The following is a 20,479-nucleotide window of genomic DNA, read 5'->3' as shown; positions in this document are numbered from 1 at the left end:
TGTTTCAAAAAAAAATTAAAAAAAGAATAGGGCTGGGGGTGTAGATCAAAGGTAGACTGCCCCCTTGGACTCAATCCCCAGTATCACCAACAAAAATAAAAATAACAAAAACTTCCACCAAATTCAGGTTAAGGATGTAGCTCAGTGACAGAGCACTTGCCTGTACCAGGCCCTGCGCTCCATCCCCAGTACCTCAAAGACAAAAACACCAAAATCAACATAAGCTGGAACCTCACGGAATTTCCCTATTATAGAGACGCTGGCAGCACACTGGGAGATGTAAATGTACACTGAGGACAGGGAAATTCAGTCCCCCTGCTCAGACACCATTCCATCACCTCCATTCCTCTTGAGAGAGTCCAGCCTACAGAGGTAACAGATCTGGAAGGGTTTAGAACCAAAGGAGACATGGAAACCGCCCCTGTGAAACCCGATTCCTCACCCACAGAGTTGGGTCCCTTCAAACTCGGCCAGGAACCTGGGGGAGAAGTCTAGTGCCTTCTGCTGTCTGTTACAAAGCAGAACTTGGCAGCAGGGTGCCCCACAGGACCTGCCCTTGGGGGCACTTCTGGCTCTCATCTGTGATCCCAGCCATTTCCTGGTGTTCTGTTTTTGTTTTTTGTTTTTTTGTTTTAGTATAGACCTAGGCCCTGAACCCACCTGCACTTCTTCCTGGCTCTCAACCTTCTGCTAATGAAGTTCCTCCCTTTCCCTGGTCCTTAGGCCATCTTCGTTGATTTGACTCAAGCCTGCTCTGCTTAGACAGCAATACCTGCCAGTCAGTGCCTCCCTCTCCTCCAATTTAGGGTCTACTTAGAGCTAGTAAGCAGGAGTTGGTTAAGAACAGGACTAGCCAAATGCAGAGGATATATGATGCTTTAGGACACCTGTGATGTTTCATCTTGAGTGGATGATGGATGTTTTTTACTTTTAGACGGCATGCTTTTTTTTTTTTTTTTTTTTTTTTTTGCGGGTCTGGGAATGGAACCCAGGGGCATTTGACCTCCGAGCCAACCCCCTGCCCTATTTTTTATTCTTTATTTTGAAACCCGGGTCTCACTGAGTTGCAGAGGGCCTTACTAAGTGAAAGGTAGATGCGGGGTGTCCCCAGTCGCATAGAGACACGTGGAGATCCATAATCGGTATTACGGATGTCTTTATTCGTGGGAGATCGGCCTCCAGCCCCCGCGTGGCCGCAGGGACTGGTGGGGGGTGGTGCGTCCCTCCCTCTCGGGCTCCTCTCTGAACTCTCTCCTTCCTGAACGGGAGGCGTGATCCCCTTCCCCTCCCGGAATCACAGAGCTCCACCTCCTAGCTTCCGGCCCCGCCCCCTGTGGGGCAGGGGCTACTCGAACCTTTCACTAAGTAGCTGAGGCTGTCCACGAACCGCGATCCTCCAGGTCTCAGCCTCCCAAATGCTGGGATTACAAGCGTGCGCCACCACGCCCGGCCAAGACGGCATGCTTCTTAAGGGATGAGACTTGTGTTCTGCAGCACAGAGCATCTTGATCAGTAGAGGTACTGAATAGCCCTGTTAGCTACCTTTCAGGTATCATGGAGAAGTACCTGAGACAATCAACTTAGAAAGAGAATTTGTGGTGGTGCATGTCTGTAATCCCAGAGACTCGGGAGGCTGAGGCAGGAGGATCGCAGGTTTGAAGCTAGCCTGGGCGACTTAACAAGACCCTGTCTCAAAGTGAAAAATAAGGGCTGGGGTGTAGCTTAGTGGTATTAGTGATAGGGCATCCCTGGGTTCAATTTGATCCCAGTGCTGAAAAAAAAAGGAAGAAAGAAATAAGAGACAAGGAAAAGAAAAGAAGGATAAAAAAATTTCCTTTGACAATTTCAGAGGTTTCAATTCCTGGTCACCTGGCCCTGTGTTTTGGGCCTGGACAATACAAAATATCACATGGATGTACAGGGTGAAGCGGTCTGTTTACCTCAAGGCAGCTGTGAAGACAGAGAGACCAGAAGGGGGAAATCCCAACCTCCTCTTCCAGGGCACGCCCCCATTGACCCAGCTTCCTTTACTGGACCCCACCCCTTAAAGGTTCTACCACCTTGTGTCACAGGCTGGTGACTAAGCTTTGAACACACAGCCTTTGGAGAGCGCTTGCAAACCACTAGTCATTTGTCGTTGTTGTTAATGATGATGGTGAAGAATCATTCTTGCTTCTCTGGGCTTCACATAAGACAGAAGTGTTGGGAGCCCCGAGGGAGACTTGGACATCCCCAGAGGCTCACCGCTTGAGAACGTGCCTCTTGAAATTCCGCCTTCCAAATTGGAATTTGGCTTCCAAACCCCCCCATCCTGTGCGAGCAGAATTCCATGAGCCAAGCTGAGGATTTTGAGCCCTAATCCTTGGGCTCTGAACTGCAGCAATTAATTCTTGTTAACTTAAATGCATTTATTAGGTATGGAAGAACTTACCATGCCCCAAACCATTGCACAGGACCTGAGAACTGGTAGAAATGACCACGACTTCTGTGGCACAGGAAAGGCGATCTCTCTTAGGGACAGAGGCCATGTTTTCTTTAAATAACGTTCTAAACAAACCAGGAAACAGAAACAACAAGAAAAGTCCTCAGGGGACATAGTGGCACGTATCTATAATCCCAGTACTTGGAGGGCTGAGACAAGAGGATTACACGTTTGAGACTAGCCTCAACAACGTGGTGAAGCCCTATTTCAAAATAAAAAATAAAACAGGGCTGGAGTGTAGCTCAGAGGTTTAATGTCCCTGAGTTCAATCCTTAGTACCACACATACATACACACACAAAAAAAATTTTTCCAAAAACAAACAAAAGCAAACAAGCAAAAAAACAAAAAACAAAAAAAACCCCACTTCTTAATTATCAGAGTTGGGGTCCTGACTCCTGATTCCATCATTCACTAGCTCTACGAATTTGGACAATCTACTGACAATCTACTTGAATTCTTTGTGCCATGGTTTGCTTTTTTTTTTTTTTTTGCAGGAGATTAAATATTAAATTCAGAGGCATTCTACCTCTAAGCTACACCCCTGGCCCATTTTTTATTGTTTATTTTGAAACAGGGTCTCACTAGGTTGCAGAGGGCTTCACTAAGTAGCTGAGGCTAGCTGCAAAGCAAGATCCTCCTAGGTACTGGGATTACAAACACGCCAGCTCCTCCAGCCTTTTTTATATTCCATTTTGAAACAGGGTCTCACTAAGTTGCTGAGTCTACCCTGGAACCTGCAATCCTCCGGTCTCAGCCTCCCAATTACTGGGATTACAGGCAGGTGCCACCCGCCTGACTTGGTTTGTTAATTTACAGCGTCCTCGTGGAGGGAGTGAATAAATGAACAAAAGAACTTAGAAGAGTGTTAGGCACATAATGTCGTATCCTAAGGACCGTAAAAACAGGAAGACATTGACTCTGCTCTGCTGAAATTCTGTATTTGTTGGGGAAATTTCCAAACACTAAGTTCCCTAAAATAAATTCCTCTTTTTTTTTTTTTTTTTTTGCGGGTCTGGGGGTGGAACCCAGGGGCATTTGACCTCCGAGCTACACCCCCTGCCCTATTTTTTATTCTTTATTTTGAAACCGGGTCTCACTGAGTTGCAGAGGGCCTCACTAAGTATCTGAGGCTGTCCGTGAACCACGATCCTCCGGTCTCAGCCTCCCAAATGCTGGGATTACAAGCATGCGCCACCACGCTCGGCTTAAATTCCTCTAAAAGACAGACTCTACACTGATCTGCCTCCGAGCTATTATTTCTTGCTAACCAGGAGAATTTACACAAATTGCTCAAGACTTACTTGGGACACACAATAGTGTTTCTTTTTTTTTTCTTTTAATGGTACTAGGGGTGGAACCCAGAGGCTTTCTACCTCCGGGCTAGACTCCCAGACCCATTTTATATTTTATTTGGAAACAGGGTCTCACTAAGTTGCTGAGAGCCTCACTAAGTAGCTGAGGCTGGCTTCGAATTTGCGCGATCCTCCTGTCTCAGCCTCCCAAGCGCGGGGATTACAAGCGTGCGCCACCACGCCCGGCCACAGTAGTGTTTCTAATTCATATCTTCTCTAAATTCTAACTGAAAGGCCCTCCTCTCCTCCCCTCCCACCATGGAGAGCCACCTGACCTAAATCAATCCTAGCCGACCTTTCTCCTACAAGTTACACAGTCCAGCATCTCATTCCACAGTTTTGTGTGCTATCATGGTCAAATCTGTGCAAATCTTGTCTGCACAATTTAGCTCCTTAGAAATAAAGTAGTGTACAGCAATCTTATCTTTGCTTTACAGTCAGTTCTCCAGTGCCCAGCATCCCCTTGAGATTATCAGCCCTGCTCACTGGATGTATATTTACTGGTAGAAGGCATCTTTCAAGTACTTCTGTCTTTCTACTGAGTACCTTACAAGTAAGCCAAGAAATAAGGCCTTCTCTGGCAATGAGATTCAGACTTTGAGACAGTGCCGGCACATCATTATGTCAACTGGTAGAAACGTGGAGACGTTCCAAATGAGAATGTCCCTAGAACTTTTCCTGAGAATACCAGATGTTTTAAGTCCGGCCTGTGCACAGTTCATCTGTGATGCCAGAGAAAGGGCTTCAGGCCAGGCCAGAGCCTGTGGTCTCAGATTCTTGTTCCAGAGGACCAGAAGTACCTAGCTGGCTGTTTTAGAATTTGCTCTTCCAATGTTCTCTTAGCTGAGGATAGAATAGATTATAAGTAATTACCTTGTATTGGAGAGTGTCTCCTAGATTTATCCAAATTTATAAAGAACACAGTAGGTGACTGCAGAGGCTATGGAATACAAAACAAAACAACAAAAGCATGTTCTGAGGTGTAAGAAGCTGAGATTGCTGTTTCTCATTGCAGAACTTAGAGGAAAATTGCTCTATTTTCCTGAGTCTCAGTTTCCTTATCTGTAAACTGAGCTAAGTCTAGTTGATTCCTGAGCCTTTTTCTAGATGTAAGGCTACATCTCCGCTAATGTTGACTTGGTTACCTGTTACCACTCCTTCCCACCTGATTCCTTCCAGGTCTCTGTGATGCTAAACGTTCTTTACCTGTACTTATCTTTCCATGGGTCACAGAACCTACTGCCTATTAAAACAAAAGCTCTACTATTTTAAACAGAAGCACCTCAAATTCCTAATTTTAAGACGCCAAGCTCTTAACTAGCCATTATTCTGAGCTTAGGGAGCCCTCTGCTGTCCCCTCTCTTTTTCACAACACTTTGGTGACCCTAGTGACAATGCAAGAAATATAGAATATGAGCCGGGCGTGGTGGCGCACGCTTGTTATTCCAGCATTTGGGAGGCTGAGGGATTGTGGTTCACGGACAGCCTCAGCTACCTTTGCAACTCAGTGAGACCCTGTTTCAAATAAAGACTAACAAATAGGTTCCATCCCCAGTACAGCAAAGAAAGAAAGAAAGAAAGAAAGAAAGAAAGAAAGAAAGAAAGAAAGAAAGAAAGGAAGGAAATAGAATATGGACTAGAAGCAGATATCTCCTTTCTCAGGACTTCCAAGTAGCCTCAGCTTATAAATTTCACTCTGCACCTGATGGTCAGAATTTAAAAATGGCCAGGCCTTGTGGCACAGGCTTGTACTACCAGTGCTGGAGGTTGAGACAGGAGATCACAGGTTTGAGGACAACCTCAGCAACAGAGCTGAGGCTCTCAGCAACCTAGTGAGACCCTGTTTGAAAATAAAACATAGAATGACCTGGGGGTATAACTCGAAGGTAGAAGGTCCCTGGGTTCACTCCCCAGTACCACACACACAGACACAAAGAGGAATTTAAAACAGCCAATACGATGACAAAGAAAGATTTTTAAAAATTAGCTTCTTTTTTCATTTTATACTGAAATTTTTTATTATTAGCTTTATATGGGTTTATTCTTTCTTCCGTAGAAATGTACAGACCTGTTTATTTCATCTGCTGTGGTTTATCTTCATAACATTTTCCTTGATCAGAATTTTCCAAAAGATGAAGAAAATATTATATGGGGAAGAATTAGGTCACTGGCATGAGCCTTTCTTACTTTTTCCTTCCCTATTTTCTTCCCCAATAAATATTTATAATAAAGGAATACGAGTTCACATTTCTTTCTAAGATGTTGGCTTCTGCAAACCTTTTTTTAAGTCCTCAAGAAGCAGGCATGACATGAAGTCTTTCCTGCTCACAGATGGAGACTGGAGACAGGGGAAACTGTGGATTGCCCAAGATCGCGCTGTGCATGTAAAGAGACAGTCAACGTTGAAACCAGACCGATGACTCTGAGTCTTATGTTCTGATCACATTTCCTACAGCTGGGGCCAGCTATTCTTTCATTCTTTGGGATTAAAGAAGGGATAAGGTTTCAACTAATAAGAGAACAATAACCAGTATATAGCCTAAGTAGGGCGACTATTCCTTAGAAAAAACCCTTCCATAGAAGAATGAAGTTGGTGGGCAACTGTTTATCCTTTGAAAAGGAACAACACACTTTCATTCACGTAGCAGATAATATATTAAGTTTGGTGTGTAAGTTACCTCCCTAAGGAAAGTTTAAGACACAGTACCTACTTAATGCACACTAGGTAGAGGGACATGCCAGTTATCTTTTAGAAAAGAGCCTGGCAAGCCGGGTGTGGTGGCGCACGCTTGTAATCCCTGCATTTGGGAGGCTGAGCCAGGAGGAGCGCACGGGTTCGAAGCCAGCCTCAGCTGCTTAGTGAGGCTCTCAGCAACTTAGTGAGACCCTGTTTCCAAATAAAATATAAAATAGGACTGGGAGTATAGCCCGGAGGTATAAAGCCCCTGGTTTCTACCCCCAGTACCACCAAAAAAAAAAAAAAAAGAAAAAAAGAAAAGAAAAGAGCCTGGCATATAGCTATTAATGGGCAATAGTTCATCTATCAATAAAAGTAAAAGAGCCGGGCGTGGTGGTGCGCACTTGTAATCCCAGCATTGGGGAGGCTGAGACCTGAGGATCGCGGTTTGTGGACAGCCTCAGCTACTTAGTGAGGCCCTTTGCAACTCAATGAGACCTGGTTTCAAAATAAAGAATAAAATATAGGGCAGGGGGTGTGGCTCGGAGGTCAAATGCCCCTGGGTTCCATCCCCAGCACCACAAAAAATAAAAAAAGTAAAAGTATGTAAAAATAATGTTAGCTAAGAACTATCTACCACCTGCTAGCTGCCAAAACTTTGCATTCGTTATCTCTTACCTCTTATAATGCTTCCCAAAAGTTTCAAGGGGAAAGCATTATTATCCTCATTTTATAAATGAGGAAAAAGAAGCCTAGAAAGAATAGAATTTTGTTCAAGTTTACAGAACTAATAAAATTGGACTTCAAGTCTGGCTCGCCCCATAGTTCACACCTCTTAATCCTCACACCACCGTGCTGTCCCCTGAGTGGACATGAATGTCGAACCGGCCTTCTTAATGTCCCACTAATTAGACTCATATACCCATAAAGCATGACAATCCTCTTCCTTATTTTCTTTCAAACTTTAGAAGTTCAACTGAAAAATTGGGGTCCTTCTCATAAAACAAAAGGCTGCCTTACATTTGCCTTTAATTATAAAATAGATTAAATGATGATCAATGTTACTCATCATTAAAGAATGCTTGCTTTGGCGATGTGATTCAAAAAGGGACCGAAATCTGAAAGTTACAGCAATATATTGCATTTGTGTGTTTACAGCTGCACAATTCACAGAGCTAAATTATGGAACCAACCTAGATGTCCATCGACAGATGAATGGATTACAAAACGATGGGATTTACACACAACGAAATTCTACTCAGCAATAAAAAAAAAAGGACAAAATGTCATGTAAAAGAAAATGGATGGGCCTGGAGGACATTATGCTAGATGAAATTAGCCAGTCACAAAAAGTAAAGGGCCATATGTTTTCTCTCTTATGCGGAAGCTAAGGAGTAATTTGGGGATATCAGAGAGACTCCAGATAATGGGAGAGAAACTCCAGTGGAGTCAGGGAGGTGGTCTAGGGGAAGGAGGGTGGGGAGGACAATGAAGGAATCACTTCCATCCACATATGTGAGAATATTAATGTTAATCTCAATGCCCTGTATGGGGAAGGGGGTACAGGAAGGGAGTCGGGGGAACACCCGCCAGGTGCTGTGTGCATGTCTCCATCACTATAAACTACATTATGATGTGAAACTATCATGCACCAGTAGATTATTTTTTTTTTTAGGTACTGGGAATGGAATCCAGGGGCATTCTACCACTGAGCTACATTCTCAGTCCTATTTTTTATTCTTTTTATTTATTTATTTTTTTTTTTGGCAGTACCAGGGATGGAACCCAGGGGCATTGTACCTCTGAGATACACCCTCAGCCTTATTTTTTAGTCTTTTTATTTTTGAACAGTGTCTCACTGATTTGTGAAGGGCCTCGCTAAGTAGCTGAGGCTGTCCGTGAACCACGATCCTCTGGTCTCTGGCTCCCGAATGCTGGGATTAAAAGCGTGCGCCACCATGCCTCACCAATAAAAGTATTTTTAAAAAGGGCAGTGGGAATTTATACTATGGTGCATAAAAATTAGATGCACCCAAAGTAGACTCAAGAAACTGAGTGATGTTCACTTGTAATACTGGTTTACTATCCCTTATCTAAAATGTTTGGGACCAGAAGTGTTTTGACTTTCAGATTTTGGGATATTTGCATATATGTAGTGAGATATCTTGAGGATAGAATCTACTTCTAAAGACAAAATTCATTATTTCATGTACACCTTGTATATGTTGCCTAAAAGTAATTTTATACAATATAATAACTTTGTGCATTAAGCAAAGTTTCATGCTGTGGAATAATCTACTTGTGGCATCATGTTGGCACTCAAACATTTTTTTGGGTGTGGTATTAGGGATTGAAACCAGGGGAGTTCTACCTCTGAGCCACACCTCCAGGCCTATTTTATTTTTCATTTGAAGCAGGGTCTCACAAGGTTTCTGAGAGTCTCGCTACATTGCCGAGGCTATCCTCAAACCTGTGATCCTCCCATCTCAGCTCTCCAAGCGCTTGAATTCCAAGTGTGCGCCACACCTGGCAAAAGTATTGAGTATCGGGGAATTTTGGAGCTGGGATGTTTGGACAGGGATGTTCAACCTACGTGCCACCGTTACATATTTTCTTCATCAGGAGTCTCCACCCTCACCATATCACAGTGTTCTTCGAATGGCTGGGTGTAGTCCTCCCATGACTTGCTTTCTTTCTATTTTTGGCATTTAGTCGCTCCTTACTTTTTTCTCCTCTTTTGGCACCTGGGACATGTGCTCTGGGTTTTCTCCATCTCTGACAACATTTCAGATTTAATTGCAGAACTCTTCCTTTGTCCATTCCTTAATGTTAATAACCCCTTAAAAATTGGCCTTTGAACAGGTTCCCACTATAGTCGCACTATCTTGTCTTTCTTAGCTTCGTCTTATTAACTTGATGTCACAAGTCTTATTTGAGTTCAACCCACATATCTTCTTGGCTATTTACAAACAGTCCATGGGAACTTTAAGCAGATTCCAGAGCAGAATAGTTTTTCTTTTCTTCCTCAACACTAGAAACTTTTCTCTCTTCTCTGGGCTAGTTCTATGAACAGCATTACAACCAATTAAACTGCTCCGGCAAGCTGGGCTGTCAGTTTTTTCTGGTAGCCAAAGGTCTGCAATCCCAGTACTTGGGAGGCTGAGACAGGAAAATGACAGGTTCACATGTGTAATCCCAGTACTTTGGAGGCTAACACCGAAGACTGTAGGTTCACGGCCAGCCCCAGCAACTCAGCAAGGCCCTCAGCAACTTAGACTCTATTTCAAAATAAATACAAATAGAACCAGGAGCAGTGGCGCACACTTGGAATCCCAGAATTTGGAAGGCTGAGACAGGAGGATCCAGGTTCGCAGGCTGCCTCAGATACTTGGTCAGGTCCTTTGCAACTCAGTGAGACCCTGTTTCAGAATAAAGAATAAAAAATAGGAATGAGGATGCAGCTCCGAGATAGTATGCCCCTGGGTTCCATCCCCAGTACTGCAAAAAACAAATAAAAATAAAAATAAATAAATAAATTTAAAAAATAAAATTAGGCTGGTGATGTAGCTCAGAGGTAGAATGTCCCTGTGTTCAATCCCCAGTACAAAAAAATTAATAATATTAATACTCTTTCACAGATACCCACACCTTTAGACAAGCCAGTATACGTTTATGGAATGGATACACGAATGAATGGACAGAACAGAAAGATAGTAAAGTGAAACCAATAATGGTTCATAGTACCCTATGTTAATAATCACTGCAATAGATTTTATTTTATTTTATTTTATTTTATTTTATTTTATTTTATTGTGGTACTGGGGGTGGAACCCAGGGGCTTTTCTACCTCCGGCGTATACTCCCAGACCTATTTTATACTTTATTTGGAAACAGGGTCTCACTAATTTGCTGAGAGCCTCACTAAGTAGCTGAGGCTGACTTACAAGAGTAATTACAAGAGTGCGCCACCACGCCGGGCATACTGCAATAGATTTTATATTTCTCCTGTTTTGACGCAAGTAGGCCATTCTAAAATGGACATCAATTGACTCTTTTTTTAACTGTTTTCCTCCCCCCTTTCCTAAGCGCCCTTTTTCTCGCTCATTGCATCTGCCTGGACCTCCCTTTCTCGGGGGTCCCCTCTCTTGCAGCCCTGTTCACGCTCGCGGCCGCGGCCGCCCCCCCAGCACGCTGGTCAGCTCCTCCGCTGCACGCTCGGCCCCGCCCACCCGCCGGAGTCACGAGGCCGGGGGCGGGGCCTCGCTGAGGGGGCGGGGCCAGGCTGGGGCCGCGCGGCGCGCATGGGCGGAGCGGGGCGCGCGGGCCGCCCTGGTATATCTGCGCCTGCGCGGCGCCGCTGCGGGGCCAGTCGGGACGGAGGAGACAAGATGGCGATGCGGGCGATGCGGGGGATTGTGAACGGCGCGGCTCCCGAGCTACCCGTGTCCACTAGTGGGCCGGCGGTGGGAGCTCGGGAGCAGGCGCTGGCCGTCAGCCGGAACTACCTCTCCCAGCCTCGCCTCAGTGAGTATGGGGAAGCCAGACGTAAACAGTCTTCGCTTCTTACCAGCCCTTTGCTCCCACTACCTGCTTAGCCAGCGGCTAGGGGTAGGATTTCTTTTTCCCTCCTGAGTCCGCCACCCACGACCCCTAGCTGTCTCCCTGGCACATTGCCGTGGGCCGAGGGCAGGGGAGCATTCCTGGGGTTGGTGGGCTTCTGGCTGCCCCCGTGTCCTACGTTCTCCAACTTAGCCCAGCTGGCGCCCTCGCAGGCTCTTCCCCCACTCCCACAGCCACTGGTCGTCAGTCGGATCCTAATCTCCTGGCCTGGTTTGAATGCCTAGGGGTCGAGGGAACGCCTCTTCCCATTCCCTCCCGCGGCTGAGGACCTGGGGGCAGGTCGGAAGCTCCCGCCGAGGGCGGTCTGTCGGTGCGGTGCACCCGCTGACGTGGTCAGGCCTCCGTGGATGGAGGTCAGGCCCAAGCTAGAGGGAGATGCGGCTTGTTCCCTGGAGGGGCAGCTCCACCCGAGGACACCTAGATACTAGAGAACCCTAGAGCTGAAAAGTACCCTGCAAGCCATCCAGCCCAACCATCTCGTTTTACAGACGCGAAGCCGAAGGTTCTGGGAAGGGTAGGGCTTGCCACGCTTCATCATCTAATTATTGACAGAACTGAAACTAAAAACCCAGATTTCTTAATTCTCCCGGGGTCCTTTTCGCCATCGTCGTTTCATTTAGTTAACCACACTTGGTTGAGAGCAAGGTCCTTTGGGAAAGCCAAGCAGCTTTCTCCTTGTCTAGCAGAGGCTTTAAGTGTTGGGATTATACAGGGCCTTAATAAACCAGGTTTAAGTAGACAGCTCAGCGATTCCAAAAGAAATGGTTCTAGATGATTAAAGATAGCAGTAGTATGGCATTCAACCTCTTCACAGCTTCCTTAGGAACCAGGAATGAGCCCTGGAAATACTTTTTTAAAGCTTGGAAAAGTACCTGATATTTCTCCAGGTAATGAGATTCCATTTGCACTGGTTAATTGCCAGCCAGTCTTCTTGTGGGTGGCCTGTTGGTTAAAACGCATGTCAGAGGAAGGGTTTTAGTGGGGCATTCTCCAGCCTGACTAATCCCATCCTGATCTGTCAATGGTCATGTGATAGCACTGCAGCGTGAGGAAGAAGGAAAGCACAATCTGGATTGCTGAGATAGGCCTTTTACAGTGGGAATTGTTTGGGTCAGAGAATGCCTGGTGGGGATTCATGAGTTGAAGTAAATGTGTAGGAAATTGGCGTTACGTTCTTATATTATTATATTGTAAGAATATATTATTATATTATTGCATTCTCGCAATAAATTTATACCTAAGAATCACAGGTCGTCCTTTTTCATTTGCATTGCTATGCTTTGCTTTGGGCAGAACAGATATTTGTGGTTCAGTTTCTGTATGATTAATCATTCGATGTCAATTCAGAGACTGTCAGTGGAAGTAATCACAGCGTTTAAAAAGTGCTTCATGATTGAGCTCGTAAGCCTTTTTTGGGAGATATGATTTCTCCATATTCTGTGTATGCTTAGCCAGTGGCTGAAGGACTTCTCCATAAAACTTTTGCTGCATAATGCTTAAAATGGAGCCTTTAGAAGTTAGGGATGCTTTTTGTATCTCTAGAGCCTGACACAGAAGGTGTCCTGTAATTCTTCTGCAACTTGCATTTAAACCCTTGTTCTGATAGTTTAGTGGGTAGATTAATAAGGATGGAATTAGCGAAGAAGTGGGATACCTGATTGAACTGAGTTTCCCTTCTGTGAATTATCCTAAAAATCATAAATGATATCATACGTAGGCTAACAGCATTTGGATGTCATCATTTTCCTATTTTGACCCTAGTCAAAAGTTTTAAATGGGTGAATATTGGTGAATATATTTTTGTAGTGAAAGATGGATGATACCATTTACAGTGATAAGTAATTTTATATTTATATTTTTTCTTTGTGGTACTAGGGGTTGAACCCAGGGGCATTCTACCTTCACGCTACACCTTTAGCTCTATTTTGTTTTATTTTGAAGCAGGATCTCACCAAATTGACTGGCAGCCTCACCAAGTTGCTGAGGCTGACTTTGAACCTGTGATCCTCCTCTCAGCCCCCCACATACCGAGATCTCAGGTGTGTGCCGCCATGCCTAGCAATTGTATTCATTTTGTGCATGTTTTATTTTTATTTTTCCTGGTGCTTGGAATTGAACTTTGCATGTGCTAGACAAATGCTCTGCCATTGAGCTACACCCATGGCCCTCTAAGGTATGCTTTTTCAATGAAGGAATAAAGTGGAATTGGCAGTTTCACTGTAAAAATTAAATCTAGGTTTTGTTTTTGTGATACGGGGGGTTGAACTCAGGGGCATTCTATGTCTTAGCTATACCCCAGCCCTATTTTTTATTCATTATTTTGAAACAGGGTTACACTAAGTTGTGGAGGGCCTCACTAACTAAATAGCCAAAGTTGGTGATGAACCTGTTCTTCTCCTGTCTCGGCCTCCCGAGTACTGAGATTACTTACAGGCTTGTATCAAACTGGGCATGGTGATACATGCTTGTAATTCCAGTAGTTAGGAAGCTGAGACTAGATGTAGCAGATTTGAGGCCAGTGTGCCGTAGCTCAGTGGTAGGTTGGTCTTGGGTTCAATTCCGAGGACCCCCAAAACTTAAAAAAGTTAAAACACAGAATTATATAGGGGTACTAACAAGAACTGGAAGGCCAGGTATAGTGGTGTGCACCTATAATTCTAGTAGTACACGGGAGGCTGAGACAGGATCACAGATTCAAGAGCAGCCTCAGTAATTTAGTGAGACTCTCAGCAACCTAGCAAGACCCGGCTTTAAAAACAATAAAATGTGGCTCAGGGCTAGAATGCCTCTGGGTTCAATCCCCAGTACCACAAAAAAAAAAAAAAAGGAAGGAAGGAAGGAAGGAAAAAAGAAATGGATGGCAGTTGTGGTGGCACATGCTTGTAATCCCAGTATTTGGGAGGCTAAGACAGGAGGATTCCAGGCCAGCCTCAGCGATTTAGTGAGACCCTATTTCAAAAGAAAAAAGGAAATAGGACTGGAGGTGTAACTCAGGTAAAATGATCCTGGCTTCCATCCCCAGTACTACCAAAAACAAAACAAAACAAAAAAAAACAGGAAAGAAAGAAAGAGAGGAAGGAAGGAGAGTAGCTGGCCATGCACACTTGCCATCCCGGGAGGCTGAGGTGGAGAATCCCGGTTGCAGACAGCCTCAGATACTTAGTGTGGCCTTTAGCAACTCAGTGAGAGCCTGTTTCAAAACAAAAAATAGGGCTGGATGTGTAGCTCAGAGGTAGAATGTCCTGGGGTTCCATGCCCAGTACTGCAAAAAAGAAAAAGGAAAAAAAGAAAGAAATGGAAAGTAAGATGCTCAGTCTGTAGTTAGTAAATAACCTTGAATATTTGGATAAATTTAGTAACACACATAGAGCTTTACGTATTTCTTTTTTTGTGATATTGAGGGGTTAGAACCCAGGGACATTCTGCTTCCGAGCTATACCCTCAGCTCTGTCTTATTCTTGATTTTGAAACAGGGTCTCAGTTGCTGAGGGCCTCACTATGTAGCTGAGTCGGACCAAGAATCTGTGATCCTACAGTCTCTGCTTCCGGAGTACTGGGATTACAAGTGTGTGCTACCACGCCTGACTCAAATAGAGCTGTAGAATGCTAAATATTTCTTTATTTTGTCCTTATTTTGTGGTACAAGGGATTGAACCCAGGAGCATTCAGTCTCCAAGCCATACCCCCAGCCCTTTTTATTTTTTATTTTGAAACAGGGTCTTGCTGAATTACTGGGGCTGGCCTCAAACCTATGATCATTCTGTCTCAGCCTCCCCAATACTGGGATTATGGGCATGTACCACCATGCCTGGCCTAAATTTTTGTTGTTGCTGATTGATACTTGGGGACTGAACCCACGGACATTCTTCATTGGTGCAACAACTCCAACCCCAGCCCTTTTTTACCCCCCCCCAAAAAAAAAAGAAAAGAAATATATATATATATATATATATATATATATATATATATAAAATATTTGTGGGGGGGTACTGGGGATGAAACCCAGGGTCATTCTACTTCCTAGCTACACCCCCATCCTTTTTTTTGGCGGGTCCAGAGATGGAACCCAGGGGCATTCGACCTCTGAGCTACAACCCCTGCCCTAATTTTTTATTCTTTATTTTGAAACAGGGTCTCACTAAGTTGCGAAGGGCCTCACTAAGTAGCTGAGGCTGTCTGCGAACTGTGATCATCTGGTCTCAGCCTCCTGAATGCTGGGATTACAAGTGTGTGCCACCATGCCCAGTTCTATTTTTTATTCTTTACTTTTGGAAACAGGGTTTCACTGAGTTGCATAAGGCCTCTCAGTAAAGCTGAGGCTGTCCTTGAACCAGGATCATCCTGTCTCTACCTCCCAAATGCTGGAATTACAAGCAAGTGCCACCACGCCCAGCTTATCCTTTTTATTTTTGAAACAGGGTCTTGTTAAGTTGCTGAGGGTCTTGCTAAATTGCCAAGGCAGGCCTCGGGCCTCCCAAATTCTAGAATTATAGGCAATGTGCCACTATGCCTAGCTGAATGAAATTTATTTTTTTATTTTATTTTATTTTATTTTTTTGTGGTACTGGGAGTGGAACCCAGAGGCTTTTGACCTCTGGGCTATACTCTCAGACATACATACATAAATACATACATACATGCAAATTTTTTTTTTTTAATTGGAAACAGGGTCTCACTAAGTTGCTGAAAGCCTCACTAAGTAGCTGAGGCTGGCTTCGAACCTGTGCAATCCTCCTGTCTCAGCCTCCCAAGTGCGGGGATTATAAGCAAGCCTGCGCCACCACGCCCGGCTTTTGTGCTTTATTTTGAAACAGGGTTTCACTGAGTTGCAAAGGGCCTCACTAAGTAGCTGAGGCTGTAGCTGAGACTCTGTGAACCACGATTCTCCTGTCCCAGCCTCCCAAATGCTGGGATTACAAGCATGCACCACCATGCCCAGCTACAAAATACTTTTAATTCGATGATTTCCATTTGTCTCCTCCGTCAACTGACCTTAAATCTCTAACGTCTTGAAGCAGAGCTACCCAGCAGAAAGTCATTTAAAGGAGTGTCCTGCTTGTTTCTAGACTCTCTCAGGTGCTCGTTGCTCAGGGTTAGGGCTCTACTCTACTTACACAATAGAAGAATTGCTCTGAGTTTTTGTTTTGCTATTGAGGTGGAGCCTACAGGGCCAGGGCTCTTATTGTGCAATGGCTGTTGAATTTTCTCCTCCAATATGTTGCAATCACTAAGGGCGTGAGTAGAGTTGACCAATCTCTTATCATGCAGAAGGAAGAAGGTGTCATCTGACAAAATGGGTGCTCCTTAAAACCTTTAAGGATTTTGGTTTTCAAATGTTACTCTGCAAGTATTTATCATCTGCTCCCTGGTTCAGAACCAAACATGTAACTTTGGTGTTGTAAAATGTTTACTTATGTGATAAGCATGTGTCTGTACATTGTCAGCTTTCTGATAATCTTCTATACACTCACCCATGGACTCAAGTTCTTGTGACATTTTCAAGAGAAGAGTGATGTTGATAAATGATTGGTGAATGGATTTGGCTCATGAAGAGCAACGTAATGTCTTTGACAGCCATACTCAAACCTTGTATCTCTGCTCTGGACTCTTAATGGTAATGTTGAGGAAAGCTAGAAAAGTTTTGTTCACCCCCCCAGATAATTTCATTACCATGGAAAGAGCTGGAGTTTGTATTTAAACTCTTGCAGTACCCACTTATGGTGCAATTGCTAGACTTGTGTTATCCCTTTTACCTTACTTGAGAGTAAGGTAAAAAGTGTAACCGGATTTTAGACTACTAACCTTACAATTAACAACAAAACCATTGGTAAGGCTGGCTCCTGCATTTGGTAACATGTTTCAGGGATTTAGTTTCTTTAAGTATAAAATGAGATTGTATCAGCCTTACTTACCTTGCAGTGTTTTGAGAAGATGAAGTCAGATGATCAATTTATCTGAAAATTGCTTTGTAAAAGCATGACTTTCTCCAAACTTGAAGTTTAGTAGTATTTGTACCTCCTGGCAGAGTTTATTAGCTTAGTGTTCATGTGTCGGTTTAGTTTACACCAAGCCTGTTTGTAACTGAAGCGACCTCCTGGTGCTTTCCTGCTGGCCAGTGAGGGAACGCTGCTGCAGAATCTCCTTCAGGTGCCATGTACCACATCCTCTGCTTAAGCTGTCCCAGCAGCTGTGACACCCAGTGCAAAATATGAAAAATTTATTTTTATTGCCAAAATCACATTCTTGAAGTTATTTGAGATGGTACTACTACTTAATTCTTACAAGTAAGTGCTAGAGTGTACTGCACCACGGAAACAATGAACCAGTTTGGTTTTAGAATTTGGGCTGCAGTAGAGTTAAAGTTGGCTGGAGCCAGACTGCAGGTTCAGATCCTTGGGCAAGTTAACTCATAGGTGTGTAGTAGAGACAGGTGCTCATCAGATGTGTCTTGGTGGCGGTAGTGTTAATCAGTTAACTTACAGAGTCTTCTTACAGACTTCTTAAAGGCTGTATGTTCAGAGCTGTAAATTTAGACTCTCCCTTTGATGAAGAGTCTTTTGATCTAGTCTGCAGTCGAAGTCCGCTCTATTCACCATTTCCAGGAAAAGCCATGACTAAGAGCTCTTTATCTTGGTCATGCTTTTGACTCCTGACTGGCAAAACTTCATGGTTTGGAATGAGCTTGAATTTTAAACACGAGACTCTGAGGCATAGTTGTTGTAGAGAGTAAAAGTTTAAAAAAGAAGCTATACTGTTGGAAAACTAGTAAAGAGTTTTAAGAACATAAGGAGTTCTAATGATGTTGCATTTTGTTCAAGATGGAGTTTGTTATAAACTTTAAAACTAGATTCCCTGTGCTGTGCCCCAGTGTCTAAGTAAGGGTTTTCAAAAGGTCTGTGTTTCTAAATCTTTAAAAACGGGGTTTCAAAAAGACATATTTCAGCCAGGCGTGGTGTTGTCTGCCTGTAATTCCAGGACTTGGGAAGCTGAAACAGGAGGATGGCAAGTCTGAAGCCAGACTCAGCTACTTATTGAGGCCCTTTGCATCTCAGTGAGATCCTATCTCAAAATAAAGAAATAAAAATAGCGCTGGGGGTGTAGCTCTGAGGTAGAATGCCCCTGAGTTCCATCCCCAGTACCACAAAAATAAATAAATAAATAAATAAAGCTGGAGTTTAGTTCTGAGGTAGAATGCTCCTAGGTTCAATCCCTAATTTAAAAAAAAAAAGACATATAGCTCATTCTTAGTTTCTACATAGCAATTTTGGGAGGTCTTGGAAACAGGATATTTAGAGTCTTACAAAGAGAAGAAGGAAAGAAACTCTAAAGGTTGGAATTAGGTTTTTTTTTAAATAACATTAGATTATTTTAAAACAATGTGGCAGAAGAAAATACAATATCTAGCCGGGCGGGTGGCGCACGCTTGTAATCCCAGCATTCGGGAGGCTGAGACCAGAGGATCGCGGTTTGGGGACAGCCTCAGCTACTTAGTGAGGCCCTCTGCAACTAAGTGAGACCTGGTTTCAAAATAAAGAATAAAAAATAAAAAATAGGGAGGGGTTATAGCTTGGCGGTCAAGTGCCCCTGGGTTCCATCCCTAGACCTGCAAAAAAAAAAAAAATAATAAAAAATACAATATCTAGACTCTTTTTAGAATTTTCAGAGGAATGGATTGATTCTTTTACATTAGCATTCATTTCAGTAGCTTACCTTTTCAGCTTGTGACCTGCCTTTGTCTAAGGTTTAAAAAGTCCAGGTCAGCCGGACATGGTGGCACATGTTTGTAATCCCAGTACTTAGGATGTTGGAACAGGAGGATCGAAGGTTCACAGCCAGCCTCAGCAACTTCATAGGACCCTATTTTAAAACAAAGATTAAAAAATAGGGCATTGCTCAGAGGTAGAATGCCCCTGAGCTTAATCCCCAGTAGTGAAAAAATTAAAATTAAAAAATTCAGTTCAATTTGGAGGCCTCTATTTGAGGCCCTTTCATTTTATTTATTAGTTTTTTATTTTTATTTTATTTATTTATTTCATTTTTTGCAGAACTGGGGATGGAACCCAGAGGCATTCTACCTTTTAGCCACACCCCCAGCCCTATATGTTTATTCTTTATTTTGAAGCAGGGTCTCACTGAGTTGCAAAGAGCCTCACTAAGTAGCTGAGGCTGTCCGCGAACCGCCATCCTCCGGTCTCCGCCTCCCAAATGCGGGGATGACAAGCGTGGGCCCCGCGCCCGGCTTGTAGGCCCTTTTAGTTACTGCTCATTTGTATCAGGGTGCTTGCTTTCTAGCCTTGGGCTGAAGGAATTCTGTTCTGAAATTCCAAAGCCCCTTGAGTGGACAGACTGGTTATTAAACAGTTTCCTCGTTCTTGGAAGCTCATGTTTGTGCCAGGAATCTCTGTCCAGGTTCATGAGAAGACCTCAAAAGACATAAAAGGTACCTAACTGGTTAAAGCTGTATGCAGATTATTTCAGGCTTTATAGTACATTTCCCTCCACCATTTGTCTCGTCTATATTTTTAGCTATTCTGATTCTGATTATAAAATTTAGTGAGCTCTGAAGTTTTCTGCTGGAATAACTTTCTTTTTTATGCCCTATCATGATTACACTTTCCAGGAAGGATGGCTCCCTCTTAAAGGAAGGGTTTGGGGAGTCGGTATGTTAATAGAGTAGACTAGTGCTTTATTTCTAGGCCGTACGTTGTGTGCATAATAGCAGTCTCTTTAAACCTGGCGGTAACATTGGCTTTTTCTTTTTTTGAGAATACTTAATCTTAAATGACCCCAGGCCTTTTCCCATTGCCCACTGCCTCCTTTGCAAGCTCTTTTCCCGTAGTTGTTATGACATTGTTTAATCATTGTCTTACCTTACAGGCTGCACTTTCTGAGATTTTTCTTTGTCACTTAAAGACTTCCTGTCCTCATCTACTTAGCTAAGTGCCACCTCCTCTTACGCTGTCCCGTTTCTCTGCAAGGCAGGGCTAGATTACTCTGGTCTCGCTGCTCCCAGGACGCCCTGCACACCTTGTTGGAGCCCTTGTCTTACTGCCTGAAATTCTCTCTCCCTGCATGAAAACTGAACTTTTAAAGGCAGCCCGCCTCTATGCCTTGTTTTTGTATCAGGGATGCTTCAAGTAATAATGTACTCATACAAGACTCAAAATGTTTTTAGCAGGATGAAGATGAATTATGAAGTTGTACAGGCATATTTCACAAATTTACTAAAAATTTGGGCAGCTATCCCAGTGTCCATGTTACAGTAGGCGTGATAAAGTCGGCCTTGGTCAGTACCAGAGGGCAGCTTAGGTACTCCCGTTCTTCACTAAAGCTGACTCTTCTGTGC

General features: G+C 43.7%; 1 protein-coding gene across 1 annotated transcript in view; it reads left to right on the top strand.

Moving 5' to 3' along the window:
* Positions 1 to 10,901: 10,901 nt before the first annotated feature.
* ATP6V1B2 (ATPase H+ transporting V1 subunit B2) overlaps positions 10,902 to 20,479 on the top strand; it is a gene marked incomplete at both ends in the record, with an annotated part of 28,801 nt that continues 19,223 nt past the window's right edge. The window contains one exon of the mRNA XM_080710575.1: positions 10,902 to 11,037. Coding sequence (XP_080566701.1) covers positions 10,902 to 11,037 — 136 coding nt within the window. The remainder of the gene's footprint in view (positions 11,038 to 20,479) is intronic.

This window comes from Muscardinus avellanarius (genome assembly GCF_963383645.1).
Source record: "Muscardinus avellanarius genome assembly, chromosome: 14".
NCBI lineage: Eukaryota > Metazoa > Chordata > Mammalia > Rodentia > Gliridae > Muscardinus > Muscardinus avellanarius.
The sequence above is the reverse complement of the archived record's forward strand: the minus strand, read 5'-3'. Positions and strand labels throughout refer to the sequence as shown.